The 22,868-nt window shown below is 37.2% G+C and overlaps 2 protein-coding genes across 14 annotated transcripts in view; one reads left to right on the forward strand and one right to left on the reverse strand.

Moving 5' to 3' along the window:
• Window positions 1–22,868, forward strand: part of LOC132107837 (neurobeachin-like) — a 275,916-nt gene that overhangs the window by 191,721 nt on the left and 61,327 nt on the right. For all 13 annotated transcript variants that reach the window (XM_059514113.1, XM_059514115.1, XM_059514114.1 and 10 more), the window contains one exon: window positions 256–392. In XM_059514113.1, coding sequence (XP_059370096.1) covers window positions 256–392 — 137 coding nt within the window. The remainder of the gene's footprint in view (window positions 1–255; window positions 393–22,868) is intronic.
• Window positions 964–3,381, reverse strand: LOC132107841 (putative nucleotidyltransferase MAB21L1). Its single transcript, XM_059514136.1, has one exon. The coding sequence runs from the start codon at window positions 3,000–3,002 to the stop codon at window positions 1,923–1,925; it is 1,080 nt and encodes a 359-aa protein (XP_059370119.1). The 5' UTR covers window positions 3,003–3,381; the 3' UTR covers window positions 964–1,922.

A 22,868-nucleotide genomic window follows, 5' to 3' on the forward strand; every position in this document is an offset into this window, starting at 1 on the left:
CGAAATGACACACATGATCACGCCAGCAGGCTGTCACCGTCGTGTTCAAGTCTTTAAAGCTGTAATCTATTCGAAAAGACACGCTTGAAAATATTACACACAGATTCTAAAGAAATGTCTCAAATTGTTAATTGTATGTGTATGGTTGTGTATAAATACATCAGCTAACTTGCATTACGCATCGTTTGTTGGTGACTGCCTTGCGATAAAAAAAAATTTCCCCTGTGAAAATAAAAATCTATTTTCTTGTTATAGGCCCTGTTGTTTTGAGCACCCCGGCCCAGCTTATTGCCCCGGTCACTGTAGCTCGTGGGACTCTCTCTATCACTACCACGGAAATCTATTTTGAAGTGGACGAAGATGAGCCAGCCTTCAGACGCATTGATGCCAAAGTAGGTTGCATTTGTGTTATGTATTGCGAGTGTGTACACGTGAAAACACCAAACAAAATCGCATTCCTAATGACGTAGAATAAAATAAAATATATTCAAGTGTTTAACAATCTTACAGCTTTATTAAAACAATCATTTTTTAATGCGTTAAAAATAGCATTTTCCTAATCGAGGCCCATGCCTTGAATGCCCCGTGAGGCCAAGCACAAATATTATTCTTGATTTTGTTTGAAAAGCTTAGAATAATTGTAGTTTTTACTAGAACTGGATTCATGAACAAATATGAGTTACGATGAGGATTTATGTACAAATATAGCCTATGTAAAATGAACCAATAAACTCATTATCGCTTAAATCGGCAGTCCTCGCTTTTGTATGAATTACATGAAATAACATTGAGTGAAGGAAATATAGTTTTAAAAGATGTAAGTTAAAATGGCATTATTGTAACATTTATAAATGAAGGGTGCATTTCTGATGTGTAGAACTGTCATGAGAGATTTGTATCGTTAAGCAACACATTTGTGCAATGCATATCAGTTCATCTTTGTCCTTATTTCAACAGCCACTGTTCACAGGAATAAATGTTCTCTTTTATTTTCTGTTTTGGTGTTTTCCACCCCTTTTTATTTTTAAGAACCAGGCTACATCGTTTCATTTTTATGCCCAGGATCCAAATGCTTAAAGATCCACAAAAATCGTCCCTATTCTTACACTGCAGTATTTATGCATCATGAATCATTATTTGGACACAAATATTAATTTGTTTTTATTAACTCTTTAAATAAACTCAGAGACAGATATAAAAAAAATCAAATCACAAAATGTTATATTCCAGTGTATTTCAAGTGCATTATTTTCAGGTATATATATTTTTTTCATTTATATATTCTCAATTTCAGCCTTTTATCATGTTAAGCAAAGTACAAACAAAACGGTCGAATATACTTTAAATAAGAATTCAAGTATGCGTATGGAATGTTTAGGAATGTAACAAATAGTACCATCAAAATGTAAACTTTAGAATTTTGCCATTGACAATAGATTAAATCGCTGATGCAGGTCTAAGTGTTTTTTTCTTCTTCAGAAATAATCCAGACGAATGTTAAAAAACAGGTGAAATTATACTTCTATTTACGTGTCACAGAACAACATTCACAACTGCAGACCACCGGATTCACAATCTACAAATGTGTCTATTTACAGTATAAAATGTACAAGTTGTATTCTGTCACGTAGCTTTGTTTAGGTAAAACGTGTTGTTGGGCAGGGCTCGTAAAAAGAAGAGAAGGAAACAGTAATACTGACAGGTTGATTGTTGATACAGTTTGCTCCCACCCTAAAACACATTAATTTCACGTGAAGTGTTTTTAAACGAAGCTCTCTAAAATATTTTTACAACAAAAACAACGTGGGTTGGTTTCAACAGTGACCATTTTGTGGAAGAGTTCCTGATTAGCATCGTCTCTAGGCCTCAGAACTTTGATCAGGCGGACTATTCACAAACATTCCGTTTATTTATTTTTTACCTCAGAGTTTCTCCAGGCTTTTAGGGTTGGTTAGAATTTCTCTCGCCAGTCGCCAAGTCTGTTTGGCAGCGTTTTCGAGGCCCGAATGTGGCTTTCCTTGGAAAAGGTCTAGGTTTGGCAGGAAATAATGGGGGCATCTCCTGCACTGCAAGCACGAAATGAGCTGCAATAAAATCCCGTTCAGTCGATCCCCGAGGCAGTTCTCGTCCCAGTCCGACTCGCGCGGGTGTTTTTCGCACTCGTAAGACACGAGAGTTTTCATGTGGTAGTTGTTGAGAGGCTGCCCGGGAAGTTCAAGGTGACGGTCGCGCAACGTCTTGAGCAGGGACAGGCATTTCTTCCTGCAGCCTCCCAGGAGCAGGCGGTTCTCCGCTTCGGCGAACTGCAACACCCAGGCATCGCTCTCCGCCGAGCTCTGCTTCCCGTTCAACGAGTAACACTCCTTCGATAAGAGATTGAAACCCTCGGCTTTGACTTCTGCCACCCGGTTCGGACCAGGCCACGGGATGTGCGGCATCGGCCAGTGGGCAGCGCTGCGTGGCCATATGCCGGTGCACTTGAACGCGGGGGTGATCTGAACCACGTATCTGTCTCTGATGCGTAATTTCACCTCGCTGGTGTCCGCGACCATTTTAACCACGTCCCTGTAGCTGCACTTATCCACCGCCTGCGCCACGAGCGTCTGGAACCTGGAGCGGATCTTGCGCGCGGACAGGTATCCCGAAGCCGTGATGAACTCGACCCAGAGGGACATGCTTCTCTTCCGACCGTCGCTTAGCTTGAGCACGGCGCAGCCCGGCAGAGAGCCGTCATCTACGAAGTTGAAGACCCCCATCTGGTTCAGATACAGGACCACCTCGAATTCTGTTGGGGAGATGACCTCGAGCCCCTCGAAGCGGTTATCCATTTCGTTTAAGGAGCTGATAAAGCGGGGCTCCTGGACCTCCACCTCCTTCAGGACATCTGAGACCACCTTGCACACCTCCCGGATGGTCTTGGAGATGGCCGCTTTCCGAGACTGGCATTTCTCGTTGTAGTATTTATTGAGATGATACACCAGCTTGGCCTGGGCGGCGATCATGTTTGGACAGAGATCCGGGTTGTACACCGGAGTCTCGCAGTAACCCGAGGGATCCAACGCGGCTGTTTGTACAGGAGCCAATTTTAGAGAAGAAAGTGGACTATTTAGAGGAAAAAAAGGGGGATTATGAAATTTAAAAAATTGCTTTTTATTTGTGCGTGGAGCACATGCACAAAGTCGGGCAGTTAAATCATCAGCTTCTGTTTTCAATTGCGACCAAAAAAAAAAAAGTCAAAGCCCTTGCAGTTCAGCAACTAAAAGTCCTTACGCACGGATCAGTAGTTCAGCAAACCTCTTGTATCCACTTGCGGTGTCTTTTCTCTGTTTGCAACAAGGGTTGGAAAGTGCAGGGTGCTCTTAAATGTGTGTCCTAGCTGTGTTGGTGTGTTTAAGACTCCGAACTAACTCCTGTGAAATTATAAAGGGAGGGTTTGAGAGCCGCTCGTCCAATCACGGCTCGAGTCGTCACTGCCTTCAGTTTACTGACGACAAATTAATCCTCCGCTTTTAAACGCAACTAAATCTTCTGCTGGAAACACACCTACACTTTGGAGGGAGAAGATACAGGTTTATTAGCGATGTATGCGGGCTTTTCCTGCTATTCTTATTAGATACAGACTATGCCTGTTATTATTTATTTTCTTTTTAACATAAACCATTTCATTTCATACGTTTGAGAATGGAACATTTAGGATGTATAATTTGTATATGTATATGTATAAGAGTTTCATTTTAATTATCGTTCTGAATCTGTAGGGTATTACAGTTTGACGAAAATATTATTTGTATTTTCTCTGTAGTTTGATATGCATAATGTTTTTCGTTGACCTCTTAATTTGATTTTTCTTTTGGTGTTGTAGTAGCTACTGTTTCGAGATGTTTAAATGTCTTCATTTGATATTATGTTGCGTTATATTTCTTAATAGTGTATGTTATTTAAAATTCGCTTTGAATATAACACTAATAGAGATATTGTTTTAATTATTTTGCGTTATAATTATGGTAATAGATATGATGGTGGGCTAAACATGGCTCGTCTCTCAGTACCAAACACCGGAATCTTTTCTTACATTTTAAATAGCCTATTTCAAACATTAATCCGTGTTATTTATTTTCTTATAGGACGGCAAATGAAGCTTTAAATTCATTTAGGTTATAGTGTTGTCGTCTTACAAAATGTAGCCTATACGTTTTTGTGAAGTTCTTTGTTAAATGAAGGCCTTTATAATTTTGCTAATTTGCGTTAAGGTGGTTTTATATGAAAAAAAATGGTCGCGGTTTGTGTATAATAAGTTATTGTAATTTCTAATTATTTAAAAAAAGAATATTGCTTAAAGTTTTATTTTTGCATAAAATATACGATATTCTAAAAAAGAAGCATCTTTTTGATCTTTTTAATTCGTCTTTCACAAACGTTTTCTTTAACGTTTTTAATTTAAACTAGTTCTTTATTTGTTCGATGGGAAGAAAATGTTATCTTATGAATCTGAACTTCTATTATTGTTTTAAATTAACTGCTAGTGTAGATTTTTCTATTCTTGTTCAGTGTCCAAAGTTCGTTTTAACAGCCTACAACTTTTTGGAGTGTTAGTGTCTTTCAAAATCTACTGCTTTTATAACGTGCTTGTATTTTCTTATTTTAGCTAACCTTTCATTTATTTATTTATTTTTTATGTCGGCCGATTAAACGCAAAAAAACCTTCAGGAAATATACCTTCAGGAAATAACGATTTGAGATAAACTACCTGATAAAAGATCACAATGTCTGGAAATCATTGTCTGTTGTATCATTGCGCGAAATGGAGAAACAACTTTTCTCGCGACATTATAAATGAAATCAAACAACAATACAACGAGAACACGAGAATAGGCCTACATGTTTCATGCGCTTTATTTTTCGGCGTTTATCGCACTCATTATATATATATATATATATATATATATATATATATATATATATATATATATATATATATATATATATATATATATATATATATATATATATATATATATATATATATATATATATGTGATATTTATACACATGTTGTATATATTTCTATAGGCATGTGTGTTTCAAGCACATAGAGTAGATTGTTACAGGTCACTGTACTGAGGCATCACAGTCTATTGGCTCCAGCCCTCACTGTCGTCTTCTTGGCTCCTTCTGCTTGAATGATTTTGCCAACTATAATTAATAGAGCGCTGCTGTTTGCAGGCAAAAATCACACTTATCAGTTTGCCTTCTCCTCTGTCATGAAAGCAAGGCGAATGCTGTTTGGGCCTTTGGCAGGGATTAGTATGTAACACTATATTTAAAGCAAACATTTCATTATTATTATTAAAGCATGTATTCAATTACTGTATGTCTAATTTAGTTTAATTTCATTCTGGACTGCTGTACATGCATTAGGTGGGGTGATTTTACAAAAGCAAAGGAGAAACATACTTTTATACTGTCACTTTGTTACATTCAAAAAAAATTGTGCTGTTTAACCCTTCTTCCACCTCAACCATCCCTCTCTCTCTTTCTCTCTCTCTCTCATACACACACACACACACACACACACACACACACACACACAGACATTACATGGCAGGTACCCAACCATATCAGATCAGACGGTCTCCCTCCCGTCACTGGTTCATGCTCTGATGTGTTCAGCTTTTTGTATGTCTGAATTAGTTGCTTGTCTATTGTTTGCCAGTGTGTTACAGTAAATAGCAGTGTGCTGTTGTAGTTTCTGGCATAATTTATTCTCGGATTAGATCCTGTAAATTTTTTAACACTCTCACACTCAACATTGGAAATTGGCCTATTGCAAATGTAGAATGTACTTTATGGAACGGAACTCAAGTCGGTGTTTACCAGTATTTCCATTTCAGCATTTTATGATATCGTAATAAATGACTGTCCAGGATAAGGGCCGTGAAGTGTTTGATTTTATAAACACACTTAAAAATAATGTTATAAAATAATGAGAGCTATTCAGTATTGGAAACTTTTATGCTGCATATTAAATCATTTGAATACAAAACCATTCAATATATGTATACCTGACTCAAGTGTCCTGTTAAGTGTGACCTGGAGGCACTTCAAATCCCCCTTGACCTCGAACCCCCTCTCCTCTCACGCAATCTGCGTCTGCACAACATTGCAATCTGTGTGTCTTTGTGACATAACACACTATCCACAGGCTTTGCTGTGATATATGAGGATGTGACAACAGTATGACTGCTATTTCTGACCTAGCGAAGAGGATGCCTGATTGTGTAAATCAATGCAATGACTCCGGCTTCCGCCACATTTTGGACGAGCATATGACCCAGGAAACGTTTAACGTTTGTTGGAGGCCTATTTGTTCTGGAGTTTCCTTGCCAATGATCTCTTCATTTTTCTCTCTCCCTCCTATCTCGTTCTGAAGAGCAATTCTCCTGTCAAAATGGTCAGGCAAGCTGATAAAGGCCCGTGTCAAACACGTGTGCCAACAAATTGATGATTAAATGAAGATCAGGTTTTTGGTCACCATCTTTCAATTTTTAATTTAGCAGTTTGTTATAATGTAAAGATTATAAATTAAGTTTGTATTGTTTTATTCATTTTAAATGTTATTAGTTTATGTTTATTATTATAACATGACATTAACAGTGTGTGTTTTTTCTCTGTCTTTGATTCCTTTTCTTGTTTTTAGGTTTATAAAAAGATTTTAATATTTATGAAATACATTGCAGACAGTGCTGCAGTTTTTGCATCACTGTATTTAATAAGAATTCCTCTCATTAATAATCGAACATACTAATAAGAAAAGAAATAAAACATAATGGGACAACATTAGATAGCACTTCTATGTGGCTAGAACATTGTATGCCAATATTAATAGTACCAAGAGAGTTATTCGCAGATTTGAATATATCAAGAGCTTTAGAAAGTCCTAATTGAAGTTAATAGTCATTCTCCAGACTGATATTAATAATCCTATTATTCAGTGACAAAAGGAGGTCAGCTCAGCTTTATTTCATCATCATTCACAGACGGTTCTTTACACTGATCCCATCATCATTTTGCGACAGTGAAAAAAAAAAAAGAATAGCAAAAATGGATCTGAGCCAAAAGGCGTTGCTAGGTCAAAGCACAGATTATCGAGTTCACTTAATGGAGTGGAGAAGTCAAATATAAATCATATTAAAGGCCCTGCCACTTAAGACAAGTAATATTAGCGTGGAGCTCGACACTGGTGGGGATTGCATTATACAAGATGGACACTTATTATGACATATCCCTTTCAGCTTCCTGCAAATGAATATCAAAATTGTCATTGAGTTTTCTTCCGAAGCAAATTCGGTTATTCCAGGCAATATGGCCACACTGCAGGGCTCCCAGTTAATTTCTCTTGCCTATCGGCTGTCAGCCCCCTGCCTCTCACGCTTTGAATTCTCTCCCTCCATTTGTTTTATTTTTTTGCATGCTGTACAGAAGCCTACTCTCAGAGGGAGTTTAGGAGAAGAAAACAAAACCTACCCCGTAAAATGCAGAATTTTTGGAATAGTGGACTAGATAGGCTAAAGCGAATTAGTAACCCTCAAGTGCAAGGGAGAGAGAGGAACGTTGGAAAATTAATCACTTTTTTGAGCTATGCCATTGCCCTTTCTCCCCCCACAGCAATATGCGTTGCTTGTCAGCTTCTCTGATTAATGACGTGCATTTATTTGCATAGATTTAGCATTGATTTCATTAGTTTATACAAAAAAGGACCTTTTGATTTTAATATCCTTTAATCTGAAATTTTACACATTTGAAGATTTTTTGATGCATGTTCACTTAGATGCTCAGGAGATGTTGTGCATTCACAAAATCAGCTATTTTACATTAAAGGGATAGTTTGCATAAAAATGAAAAATTGTGTAATTTACTTACTCTCATGTCATTTCTAAACCTGTATGACTTACGTTCTTCTGTCGAACACAAAAAAATATATATTTAGATAAACTGTATTGTGCATATTTCCTCATCAATACATTGAAAGTCTCGAGTTATTTTGGACCCCATTGACTTTCATTGTTAAAATAAGTTTGAAATGGCATGAGGTTGAATAAATGTTGACAGAATGTAATATTTTTTTTGGTGAGCTTTACTTTTACATTTCTATAAACTGTTCAAACTTTCTAAAGTTTACCATGAAACATCATTTCCATCTTGTATTCAGCAAACGAATCCCAAAAATTAAAATTGTGTCGTTTCTAAACCTGTATGACTTATTTTCTACTGCAGACCACAAAAGAAGATATTTTGAAAAATATATTTGTGCACCTTTTCTGTCTCCATTCAATGAAAGTCTAGTGTTGTTTTGGACCCCTTTGACTTTCACTGTAAAAAAAAAAAATATATATTTTTGGTTCTGAAGAAGAAAGCAAGCCATATAAGTTTGAAACATCAGGAGGTTGAATAAATGATGCCAGAATTTCCAATTCCTGCTAAACTTTGCAAGTAAATTTCTATAAACTTTTCAAACATTTGAAAAGTTTCCCATCATTTCCACTTTGCATTCAGCAAACGAACCGGTTTATTTTCATCTGTTTGTTTTCGAGAGGTGTACACAAATCCCAAGAAAACTCCTTTAACAAGCGGCCGCCACAAGACACCAACCTCTTCAGCTCCCTGTGATTAATCTTAATGTCTTGGAGACATCCCATGTTTAGAGGTTGAGTCCGTAATCATTCGCTCACTGACCCGATGATACTCAACAGAACATCCTCTCAACAGCCCCGGTGAGGACAATGCCTTGATGCATTTCAAATTAATTATACCGCCCTATTCTGAGAAGCATGTGCGCTCAACAGCCGGTTCAGGAGGGTGAAAACAAAGAGAAAGAAAACGAGAGAAAAAGACTGCGTTTTTTTCCCCAGGTTGGGGGCTCGGGTAATGAAATGCTGGTGGTTGAAGCCCATGATGAAATTAGGCCATGTAACCCAAATAAGGGATGAAGGCTTCATAATTGCCAGTCCTTGAGATCTGAGGGTGCTGGGTGCCAACTGTCAGAGCTGGGCTAATGATGACAAATGTCTCTCTATGCAGATTGCAAAAGGGAGGAGAAAAGGTAGAAGGGGGGAAGAAGCCGCCGCAGGAGAGCGAGAATAAACCGAAAAGAAAGTGAGCAAACTGCAAAGTAAGACAGGTGCTTTCTAGCGAAACGTCTTGTGAAGCGGTAAAGACTAGATAGAGCTTTCAAGAGAGGGAGGTTATTTTTTTATTGCTTTAAAGTATAAGAACAGTCAAATCCATTAGATAAATCACTGCAGAACTTAGTAGGACAGACATTTAAATTACATTTTTAATCTTTCAACAGTAGCGTTTCTCAATGCACGTGTGACCTAAACTTCTATTAATGTAGAGTTGCTGCCAAAACAAAATGTAAAAAATACCCAAATCATTTGTAATCCTGAACTCTCAGCTTCATATTTTATTGCTCTGTCACAAAGAAAGTCATAAATTTGTCTGCACTTATAAGTTAGCCATTGAAAAAGCAAGAACCTATAGTGATGCAGTGAGGTCCAGCTTTCCCCAATTTGTTGCATGAATGGCTTTTTGAAAAGGTTCCCATTTGCTACAAAGGAAGCCCCCTTTTTTGTTTGCCCTCTCCCCATCTGTGTCATCTGTTGTGAGGGGGCGGTTTCTGTTCGAGGGAGGGGGCGGGACCGAGGGGGGCTCCCTGGTGACCGGGGCCAGTTGTTTTATGGACTCAACGTACTGGCGCAGGCAGTTCATAAGTTGCCAGTTCCTTTGTGTAAGACGACAGGCTGACACGTGGGAGGCGACACGGCCATATTGACGTATATCATTTCCATTAATAACACGGATGAGCCCCCGCCTCGTTTCCGCCTGCTGACTTATACAGAGAATCCCTCCAAAATGACACTTAATTGACAATGTGAAATGGAGAGCTGACTGGCTGGGACTGATTTGGATGTTCTTTTATGGAGATGTGTTTTAAGATTTGCATTTGCTTACTGTAAAAGGGGCACAATTTTGATGTCAGTACATGTGTATGTGTGTGTGTGTGTGTGTGTGTGTGTGTGTGTTTGTGTGTGTGTCAAAGTAATGTTTTTTTTTTTTGCTGTATATAATGCCACTTTTACTCATCAAAACAAACAAACAAACAAACAAAAAATATATATAAAAAATATATATAAATTCTAAAATGAGTAAAAGTGGTAAAATAAGTTTGTGTGTATATATATATATATATATATATATATATATTCTTAGATAAATAAAAGTGGAAAAATATATTTTTTGCAACATTTATTTTGATTTATTATGCATATCTTAGACTATAGCTCTACAAATCTGGCTGGTAACAGAAGCAGGACACTGTTTTCCATAATGCTGCGACATATGGAGCTAGTGGCCGGTGTTTTATATTACACGCTCATTAACACCACATGAGCTGTTTTGTGACGCTGACACGTAGCCTCAGTGAAGGTTAGAATGATTGATATCCTTACCTCTGCTTTATGTCAAAGTCTGATTTCAGGGTCGAATGAATTAGGAAGCTCATTTTATGGTCAGTGGTGCTTTTAAGAGCAGGCAATGACAAAACGACTAACCAGTTAATCGGTTAGCATCTTTTAAGATAATATGTTAGCATTTTGCTATTTAGCTCTTTTCCACCTGAATCACTGTGAAAGATCCCAGACTTTAAGGCATACTACATTCCATTGGCCTCGTGTTGTAGTGTTTTGTTGGATTTTTTGGGGTTCCGGCTTGTGGCGGCCCTCTACCGGCCTCATTACTGTAGTGGTAGCATAATCAAAATTCAGCAGGTGTGCAGCTCCCGCTGAAACTCCCGGAGAGGGCAGGAGAAGAGCTGACATGCCGCTTCCTGCCTTGAGGGCTCTTTCTGCACGCTGGAACAGCCCTCGGGCTAAAAGAGCCATCCTGATGACCACGTGCTCTCCCTACAATAAAACATTCAACAGTCTAGGCGTCTTATAGTCTGCTTTAAAAAAGAAATACAAATTAAAAATGAAGAAATGAAGGAAAAATATGACATTAGACATGACATTTAGAATAATAAAGTAGTGCTGTCAAACGATTGATCGCAATTAATCACATTCAAAATAAAAGTTTTTGTTTACATTATATGTGTGTACTGTATATATTTATTATGTATATATAGATACACATGCATGTATATATTTCAGAAAAATTTTATTTTTATATATTAAATATATTTCTTTATAATATAAATAATATGAATATAAATATAGACGTAAATACATGTAAATTTATTCAAAACATATTTTATGTGTTTGTATTTATATATACATAATAAATATACACAGAACACAGAACACACACATACACCATATTATGCGAACAAAAACAGCACTATAATAAAGGTAATGTTTGCGTATTTGTGTATATGCATATTCATATTGCTGTTGCCACTATTTTTTTAAAGCAATAAGACAGACAAGTGGCTGCATTTATTTGATTTAAAAAAAAAACACTAAACACAGCAATATTGTGAAATAATATTACAATGTAAAATAACTGTTTTGTATTTGAATATATTTTCAAATGTGATTTATTCCTGTGATGGTAAAACTGAATTCTAAGCAGCAATTACTCCAGTCTTCGGTGTCATATGATCCTTCAGAAATCATAATCTTTCTTGACTTGTTTTTGCAAAAAAAAGTATTTATTTATTTATTGAGCTGTGTGTGTGTGTGTGTGTGTGTATGCAAAACACACACACACACACATACACGAACATGGGAAGTATACAATATATTTTCTGACTTCCGTACTACACTGTGCTGAAATTCAAATGATTCTATTATTGTGTCAATTTAGCTGTTGGCGGGGTTGAGCACACACAAAAACAGGCGGAGGTGTTGATACCATCTGACGAATGTGGATTAGTCATTTACAGAAGCTGTAATATGATAGGTCAAGGCAGGGAGGCGCTTCCTGTACGACTCCGGCTTGGCGTAATGAATGATTGACAGGAGAAGGAGAAGCTGCCAGTCCCCGGCAGAAGTGCAGGCTTGATGGCTGCCGCAGAGCTCCGTGGATCCCTTGATCACAGTGGGCCGCTCCCCATTCATCTACGCCCACAACTCTGCCAGGAAAAGCTGCTTTTACCCCCCCCCCCCCCCCCTCCTTTTCATTTTTTTTATTTCCCCTAATTTACACATTTAAGACTTTTTTTTTTGCTTATTTGCAATTCTCTTTTTATTTCATTTTTTTGTGTGTCTGTGTTTGGGGGGGGGGGGGGGGTGTTGTGGTGGGGGGCGGCTAGAGAAACTTTACCCCCACTTTCTCTCTGCCTCCCCTCCCTCTCACTTTCTCTGACTAGGAGTCTTTCTCTTTCTTCTTGGTTTGCCTTTGGGCGATGAACAAATTTCAGGCTCTGTAATTGCAGCGTGTTGTACATCTGCCTGCTATTAATTCTCCTCAGTCATTCACTCTCTCCTTCTTAATGAGATATTATTGTAATTATTGTTATTATGGTGTTTGGCGTAATTAACATGATTGATGTTGGTGCTAGGGGAGGGTTTATTTTGGCATTTGAACAGATGAGGGGATACTTTTCCCTCACACAAGATGCGACCGAAGTGCGCTGGTTCATTCCTCTAGTCATACATAATGGATCCAGTAAAGCTGAAGGTTATTGTTTCAGAAATATCACATCCTCTTATACTATTATTCATTTGTATATGAACCAAGCTGCAAGTTCTGGTTTGAATGGCGCACCGCATGTTGCTAGTTTTAAGACTAGACAAACAATGGCCAGTGTGGAACTTTATTTCGATTCGTCACTCGGACCCTGTGAAATTCAAATGTATCCATCTTTCAAATGGAGGGCTGAGGCTTTTGCCCGGTCGGATTTTAGTCAATCTGTTGTGTTTGAGGGCAACAAAAAGTTCTCAGTCCATTTGATCCCAATCCAATTGTTCTGGTGTTTTGTGGCTGATGGGAATACAAAAGGAGTAAAGGCAGAAGGCCCAGAATCATTGCATCAAAGCACTGGCAATCCAATTAGAGGTTTGATAAGGGTCATATTAAGAGGTCTTCATGCTAGAGGTTTTTGTAGTGTGTGTGTGTATACATATGCAAGATATGAACAAATACCATTTTTTTGTGTGTGTGTGTTATTATTTTGTTTTATTTAATATCATTCAATTCCCTTTCACTCAAAAAGTATAGCATGACACTAGCTAAGGTCATGGCTTCGATTCCCAGAGAAAACAAAAACGTAAAAAAATTAAATAAACGTGTACCTTGAATACTAGTAATACTCATTATTATCAACACCCAAATTCTCATTCTGCTCGCATTAAAGCACAAAAGCAAGGCAGCACTATAGCTATGTTGTTTTCTGTGTATGTATGAAATGGCTCTATTCAAAGCAGTATTACTGGACAGGTGTTAGATACCTGCTGTTTTAATAGGTGGATTCCCCTTGAGGTCTCATTATAGTCTAGGGCAAAAGAACAACCCCATCTCTCAATTATATTCCCCTACAGCAGATGTCCTTGGTTCATATTTACAGTATGTGAGTTTTAGTCGAAACCCTAGTCTGCATTCCATAAGTCCTGAAGTTTAGATACCCAAGACCTTAGGACTTAATGAACAACATATTTCAGGTTGCCTGAGTTGCAGGGACCCTGTTCTTGACATTGCATGTGAGTGAATAGCAGGGGTTTTTGTTTGTCCTCTTCCCAAGCCATGGATCTTTGAGTGGCTGACAGCCATTTAACGCCACACGACCTGCGTCTCAAGAGCCACCGTCAGGGCCCTCTCCAATCCGGTTAAGTACAATTACCATTCATGCTCTTTCCATTCTGCTTTGAACTGCTCCAGCCCCGTGTCCCCCGCAGAGTTTGGATGTGGACAAGAAACACACATATATTGCTATATATGAGTTTAAAACTCTTAAATGTTGTCTTAAAACCTCTTTGATACAATCAAGAAGTTGATGACAGCTTATAGTTTGAGCTCCAGTGATGATGGAAATAATGAACTGTCAAGTGGGTAATAAATAAACACACAAAGCAGAAATTTTATGTCAATTTATAAGTTCTACAGAGCCTTTTTTGAACACAATTGGAAAGTTCGATGTGGTTAGTTCTGTGGCAGTCATTTTTTATCTTTTAAATATTTCTGTCATCATGTTTCCTCCCCAATAACTCCAGCTTTTCTCCTCTCAGAGTCTATTGAACGCCCCAGTGCATTCAATCGCGTTCAAAGAGAGAGCTGAAGAAAGAACGGTGCATAATGCTTAATAGGTGCTTTAGTAATTCTGAAGTTTTCATAGCTTAATCTGTTCTGAAAAGCTCGGCAGAGAGGAGAATGCCATGCAAATGGCCCTCAGTGTTAATTTGATGTGACTTCTGTACAATAAGGCCGGCGGAACACTAGAAGTCCATTCTGCCACGTTACCATTTCTTCCATCCTCCTTGGACCCTTGGAAACCACTGCCTAAATGTTTCATAAGACGGCCTGTGTAAGCCACTCAAATATTCTCTTCCTACAATACCTGCTTTAAGACTATTATTACACTGCGCTTGAGCCAGAAGAGAGGATACAAATAGCAAAGCTTCAGTCTCTCTTTGTTGCAAGTCTGGGATTGATTTAGCACAATTGGGAGAGTCGCTGTGTTCTAAACACACTCATTGTACGCCTCATTTCTCCCCTTTTGCCTTTGTTAACGTCTCGGCTTCAATTTTTGTTGATAGCAGAGGCCCAGACACAGTGTGTGCTTACTTTGGCTATTTCGTATATGAATAGATAGCTGGCCCCATGAGAACACGTTACTTTGAGATTTGAGACTTTTATTGCTAGTAAGAATTTCACTGCATTTTAGTTTTGAAAATGTGGAGTTTGCAGAAATAATGATTCTTCTCAAGCAGGTTTCACTGAATGCATTCTCCCTTCTGCTATTGGTCAGAGTAACCAATATTCCCGCCCCAAACTCAGGCCGTTGGTTGTGCCAATTTTGCTATATCAAGCTGCTCTCTTTTCTTAAACAAACAAAGCCAAATTTCATTTAGTAATTAATGGCTTTTTTACAGTCGACTCTGCATATTAAGGTAAAGTCAGTTTTTGCTTCACCAAAGAAATAGCTCCAGTTGCATATCTTCAAGCAACAAACAGTAATGCTGTGTCTGCTGAATGAATCACTGTTTTTGCATTAATCGGTTAGTTGCATGATTCAGTGATTCTCTCGTAAATGAATCAATGTTTTGAACAAATTTGTTGAGTGAATAATTCAATGATTCACTTACAAGGCAGTATCATTCATAAACCAATATGTTTTGAAGGAATCAACTTTCATAAACACAGTAACTTTGTAACCTGCAGAAAGACTGACTGAAAAATCCCAACCATTTTATGCCAATTATTATGCATAAAAATACTCACTCCACATTCAAGTAGCATTGATTTGGAGATATTTTGCTACACTGCCTAGCAAGTGTTTAGTTTGGAACAGTCCCAGAGTTTCTCAAGCGGAAATGACCATAAAATAAAGATTTTATCCTACAGACCAAAACTTTCTCATTTGACTCGCCACCATTAATCAAGATCTCATTTCAGCAGAAAAGCTCAATCAATGAAGAAAATCCCTATGATCCAGCTTTGGGGAACATTTACTCTTATAAGTAATAAATCACTTTATGAACTTGCTGTCTTTTGTAAACTCACATTACAAGCATTTCCCTTTTCAAATCAGGGATAGAAAAAAGAAACGGATAGAAATGCTAATCTATGTAGTCTCCTCTGTATGGCTTTATGGGGGTTCAGAAGAGACAACATGACTTAGGCTTCCAGTTGAGGTACACATTCACTGATGAAGCAAGACAAAGAAGTTGAAGCCACTTCTATTTTAATTTTCTGCTGAAGAAAAATCTCTCTTCCTGTGAGCTTAGCATGTGTTGGAGCTAGCATGTCTAGGTCACTAACCCTGGAGAAAACAGCTTGCATTAATATGCTGTAATCCAGTGTAATTAGTCAAATAGCCACACGCCGAGCAGATTGTCACAGGCTGTCAGCTTTGGCAGGCTTGCAAGATGGTCCACTGTCCTGCTGGCCAGCAGGGATACTACCGAGAGCACATAGACGTACGTAACACCCACATGCTTCAGCTTAGCAATCAAACATGGGTCATCAGGGGAGATCATTTTTGTCTGATGGCAACATAATGATCTACTTATTTCATTGTTTGTATCTAAAAACAAGATGCATGTCTCAAAACTGAGTCCAAGCATTGATTACTCTGAAAAGATGCCATAAATTGTGTTTACGAAATTGCAATTAATTGCAAGATTTAACTGCAAAACTTGGTTTTACCATCAAATTAATTTAGTTTCACCTCCATCTTGTGCCTTTCAAGACTTCCTCCACCTCCATCTCTACCTCATGGTGGGGAGCGATATGCAAAGTACGTGTGCGCATGAAATAAACAGTCAAAATAATTATATCAACACCAGTCTTCTCCTCCCACTCCCGAAATCCTCTAGGAAGCGTTTGACATAAGTTGACGAGGGTTGTCCAACAGCCCCATCAACACCGCCCAGAAAACGTCTCCATGCGGCGCTGGATTAGCAAGGGTAAAAAGATTTAAACTATATAATTACAAGGGGATCAAGTGCAAATTATCTACCATGCTCAACAGCCAGATTACACTCCACTGTTTCCATTTTACTTGCCCCTGAAGATGAAAGCAACACCCCTCCCACTCAACACAGAGACTTCCTAGCATACGCATTCTAGCAAGCAGCTATTTTTTTTTCCTATGGTCTTATTGTGCCAAAAAAAATATCATGTTTTTGTGTGTGTTTGTGTGTGTGTGTTTCTCCAGCAGAAATTATTTTATTTTATTTTATTTTATTTTATTTTATTTTATTTTATTTTATTTTATTTTATTTTATTTTATTTTATTTTATTTTATTTTATTTTATTTTATTTTATTTTATTTTATTTTATTTTATTTTATTTTATTTTATTTTATTTTATAGGGAGGAAGGTCTTAATCTTCAATGTGTGTCTTGGCACTGGGGAGGAAACCGTTAGGATTTCTTTGTGCTTTGCTATAAAGGACATGGAGAAATCTTAAGAGGTGAGCGAGATTCTTGCAGGAAAAAATAACAGATGGTCTGAGTTTCACAACAGCCGATTTCAGGCAAAAATGTCATTAATCGTAAGGTGCAAAGACCCCTCATACCTGTTTCCAGATGCATTTTGGGTAATATATCCATTGCATTATCTATACACTCAGTGCTGAGTAGATTACTTTCAAGTAGTAGTCCATTACTGATTGCAGATCACATGATGAAAGCTGTAGTTTTAGATAATGTATTCTGACTACTTTTTAGATTAATTTTAGATTACTTTTTGTCATCAAACTTGTTTTAAGATCACCATTAAATGCACAATACTGATATAAATAAGCAAAGAGAGAGAAAATATATCAAATCTTTTGATATCAAAAACATAAAATGCATAAAAAATTTGATTACCTGCATGTTAATGTGACCATTAAGCGACATCAAATTGTAAATATGCGAATGTGTTGTTAAAGGATTGAAATATTAACTTCCTCAGACGTGCATAATGATTTGTTTCATACATGGTGCAATTGCATACTTTTTTGTTGATTGGGATCTCGACGTATTTTTGGTTGTGTAGTTTATCTCTTTTAGTTCCATCTTACTGTTTCTGTATGTGGAAAGCGCAGTGCTTTGTTTGCGACTACTCTGTCAGGGTGAAGAGAGGCTATTCATCAGGCCAGTGTGATTCCAGTTATCTTAAGCGTGATGAGTCTCTTAAGAAGGACCATTAGTGTGGGCTCAGCAAATGGACCCCAAAGAAAATTACACTCCATCTTTTTAAAAAGCCCTTAACACAAGCCCTCTCAAGCTGTTTATCTAGATTAGTGTTAGCTGCATGTGTACATATGTGCCTGCGGGGACATTTATAGGCCCGTTTCTGCTCAATGTTTCCTTTTGTAGCCTTTTAGTTTTTTGATGAGCTTCTCATTTCCCTGCAAACCATTATTTAATGAAAAACAAAATGGCTCAACCGCATGAAGATTCCTCCCTCACCGACATATCTGTTTTCATGGCACGCACAATCTCAAGAGTGCGCCCAGAATACGGCCCTTGCAGCAAAACCATTATTGACAAACTGGGTTGGACATATTAGGCAGTGATCTGAGCAGCGAGCAGAGCTCATATTCATCCGTTTATCACCGTGGTCTCGCTTCACGACTGAAACCGTGTCACCCCTGACACACGCTCTCACACACCCTAAATGTATGTTGACAGTGATTATGCAAAAACCACATCCTCTTTCCGGAGATACCTGCTCTGGGAGACATTCCCCTTTACTGGAGCTGAAAAATGGATTGCATGCGGAGCGTCCAATGAGAGGCTTCTGATAATCTGAAGGAATTTTAAATTTTGCTTATTTTCACTCCTTAAAGCACGTCACAAATAGGAGAGATCAGATGGAAAATGCAGCCTTTGATGTGTGTGTGTGTGTGTGTGTGTGTGTCAGTGTCTGTTTTCCTTTCAGAGTGTTTTTCATCTTTTAAAAGGATCTACAGAAACTTCTGGTAGACAGTTTGAGATATAGATTGATGAATTTTCTAATCATGCTTTAGTTTTATAGTTTATTAATGTGGTTTTGAAAGAGCTTGAAATATTTTTTCCAGCTTTTCTTTCTTGCTTTTATAAATCAATTGTGCATTAAATTATATTAAATTACATTCAGTTCTGTCCCAACTTTAAAGTGTATTCAGCAATTTATAAAAATTATACCAAGGCAATATTTGATCAGTAAATCAGTAATTTTGTTAAATATGATTGCAATTTAAAATATCTGCTTGCTATTTGAATATATTTTAAAATGTAATTTATTTCTGTGATGGAAAAACTGATTTTTCAGAAGCCTTTCTCCAATGTTCAGTGTGACACGATCCTCTAGAAATCTTTCTAATATGCTGATTTGATGCTCAGAAACTTATTATTATTAATTATTAATGTTAAGAACAGTTGTGCTGCTTATTTTTTCCTGTAGTGGCTTAACAAATGAACACAATTAATTTCATGCATCCTATGAATCGAAACGTATATTTGATTACAAAACTTTAGTTTTTTTTTTTGCAGCAGCAGCACATTGACCAAAATGCTAAAATTAGTTCCCTTGTGATGTAAATTAAGGTTGAAAGGGCAACAGCAGCTCTGAGGAAGAAGTATGTAAGCATGAATTTGGCAGTGACAAGGCTAGGTGAGAGGGCACACACACACACACACACACACACACACACACACACACACACACACACACACACACACACACACACACACACACACATTCATACACATAGTGGGCAGACTGGAGTACACCTTGTCATCCTGTGCTATTTCTCATGAAGCCAGTAGCTAACAACAGCCGGCAGTAAACAGTCCAGACCCCCACCTGTTCAGAAACAGAGCCTTTGGTAAAGACTGTCACATACTGTGCTGGTCTTTCCCCTACAGTGCCACAGCATGTCTGCTTTCAAACTCAGCTGCCCCTTACAGCAGACACACTGTACCCTGCATGCAGTAAAGGCCATTTACAAGCTACAATAGTCGCTCAGCCTTTTCGTAATGTGTCTGTTACTGTTGTTGAGTGGTAGTGATTGTTTAAAAAGTCTCTTTAATTTCTGTTTAATCTCTTTAAAGGAACAACCCCCCCCCCCCCCCCCAACAAAAATGAAAATTCCCATCAGTTCACCCATGACATTTCACAGCATTTTTGCAACAAAAACTATCGGTTCTCACACATAACTCATCACAGTGCATTTTAAGTTTTAATAGGCAAGTGAGATTTGAGAGCTAATCAAGATTAGGTTAAGATTGCAACGGCTTCAGAAAACATAAATATATCACATGACAAACGTTCACTGTACAATTAGATGCAGTTTGAAAGTTTGATGATAATTATGTGAAGAATTAAAATATTTATAAATACATGTTCATTAATATTACAACAATAACAACAACAGTAACAGCAGCAACAACAACAATAGTAATAATAATTATTATTATTATTATTATTATTAAACCTCTAATAATTTATTCTCAACAGAAGTATCAGACGTAGTCATATGGGCTATGGTACTTTTGTGTTTCTTAGTTTATTTTTATTTTTTTAGGTGCCTGAATTTTTAGAATTTCATGTACAATGGTTTTGTTTTCAGTGTTGTATTATTTGTAGTTTTTAATAAGTTTTTTTTCAATATAAGTATGACACATTTATATGGACAGTTTATTTATGTATTTATTTTTATTTAGTTTAAATTTGCTTGATGTTTTTGAAATGTCATGTACATTAGTTTTGGTTTCAGTGTTTTAGTATTTTTATTTAACAACAATAATAATAATAATAATAATAATAATGAGCCTCTAATCATTTATTTTTAATGTAAGTACCAGACATACTCTTATGGATTTATTTGTTTGTTTTCCTTTTGGATCATGACATTGTTGTAGCACATATACTTTTATTTCCAAATGTCTCCTCTTTTGTTGTACAGAAGAAAAATAAAACATGGTGGTCACATGGTGTGGTGAATAACATTTATGTGAATAAACAATGAAAGAATTGTCATTTTAGGTGCACTGTTCCTTTAAATGTTTCTATGTGCAGGTAAAATGACTGTTAGGCTGTGGGTTCGAACCTCTTTAGCTCATATATACGTTTTCTCTCACGCACCATAGGGAGTAGTCACCATTCTTGAGACGAGACAAGTGCTCTCACTTTCTGGACACATTTCCCCCTCTCTCATTCCACACACACACGTTCAGTCCCAGCAGTGGAAGCCTATTAGACAAATCTGCAGAGAGCCCAGAAGAGGTGCTATGATGGCAGGTTGTCAGTACGACAGACGACCGGCTTTATAAACATATCAGTCATGCTGGCTGTTCTATCCCTGGCCAGACTCAGCTCACATTTGACACGGAGAGGGATTGCACTCATCTCTCGAGGGGCTGTGTGAAAAATTGTGTCCGGTTTAAAAATGACGGATCTTTTTGATGTATTCACCCGTCATAACGTTCCATTCAGCATCCAGTTCGGGGCATCCTTTGAAGAATAGGGATGTTGAAAAGATTTGGCTTGGATGTCATGCTCAATAATAGCTGATAACGGCAACAAAAGGAGAAGAATTGTGAGGCCAGTCATCGATAGGGGTCCAGTGTTTACATACAGAATCCGAACGGCATTGACAATGAAACAATTGCGTTGTTCCAAAAATGCAATAGATATGTTTTGATGCATCTGTTTCTATTAGGAAGCTTTTCCAACCCTAACAGCTGCATATACAGCAGACATAAGCATCTGGACGTGGGCTAGGTAGCTGTGTGTGAGCTGACAAGCCGGGAGCAGTCAGGTAAAAGTCTGGAGCCTGTTCTTGCTCGGCTGCTGCTGGTGTGATTAGATTGGGGCAGAAGCCTCCAGCTGGCAGGCCTGTCTGGGACCCGGGGCCGCTCGTCCCTGACACTCGTCACCATTGTGACACTTCTGACAGGCAGCGGACAGCCCAGCCAGACAGGTTCATTAAGCCCCAATTTTTTACAGCTAGGCCTCCGTCCTTCTCTCTCTCTCTTTCTCTCTCTATTTCCTCGAGATGAGAACAAAAAGATGGGGGAGAATAACGACTGCACTTTGTCAAAGACCTCTGTGTCTACAGGGGCACTGGCTTGTTGATGTTTGATGTGCCAGCTCTGTTATGACATTTTTTTTTCTGATGTGACCTATTTTGAGACTCTTTTTCTCCAGCAGTATCTTTTGTCGCTGGCTAACCCTTTGGCCTGTGTTTTGTCACAGGAAGACACAAGTGAGGGCATGTGTAGATGCATATACATTTGAAAAAATGTCCACTGAAACAAAAATAGGTATTATTTTATTAAGAGGTCTTGTATTATTTTGTTTGGTTTCTGTTTTTACTTTTCTTTTTCTTTTCTTTTTTAAGTTAGGAGTAAGTACCTTTTATTGCGAGCACCTGTCACATTTTGTTCAGATATAAAACAACTACTTATTCTTCTTAACAAATTTAAGGGTAATTTTTTTACTCTAATGATAATAATAACAACAACAACATTTTATTGTTGTATAAATACATATTTTTTCAGCATATAATATTATTTTGCTGTTGTTATTATTATTTTAGTATTTTTTTATAATTTATGATTAAAAATCATTTGTTTTTATTAATATTTATATGGTTAATTTGCTTGTCATTAATATAATAATAATATCTACCATTATCACCATCATCATCATTATTACATACATTTCTTCTTCTTATTATTAAAACATTTATAATTTTTATCATTATCATTAATAGTAATAATAATAATAATAATACAAATTTTATTATTATTATACATGTTTTTGTCATTGTCATAATAATAATAATTATTATTAATATTATTTTGATGTTATTGTCATAATAATAATAATTTATTATTATCATTCTTGTTATAATGTTTAATAATACATTTTTGTTTTCATCATTATCAATAGTATTTTTTAATTGTGTTGTTATTTTTACTTGTTTGTCATGAATATATGAATAATAACATTGTTATTATGTTTTTGGATCCCCCCTCCCCCCAGATTGTTGAACATGATGGTTTCTCTTTATTCTATTTTATTTATTTATTTATTTATTTGTGCTACTATTCTCTCCATTCTTCTCTCATGTGGAAAACCTTTAATACTAAATTTGCCAAATTTAGTTCTAATTACCAGTCCACTGTTTTCCATACATCCTGTATTTGTAACAGCTTTTTGAGTTCTATATA

Source organism: Carassius carassius, chromosome 28 (assembly GCF_963082965.1).
Source record: "Carassius carassius chromosome 28, fCarCar2.1, whole genome shotgun sequence".
Lineage (NCBI taxonomy): Eukaryota > Metazoa > Chordata > Actinopteri > Cypriniformes > Cyprinidae > Carassius > Carassius carassius.

Excerpts from the sequence above, each read along its gene's own strand:
- LOC132107841 (XM_059514136.1), bottom strand. The coding sequence starts at position 3,002 with ATGATCGCCGCCCAGGCCAAGCTGGTGTATCATCTCAATAAATACTAC.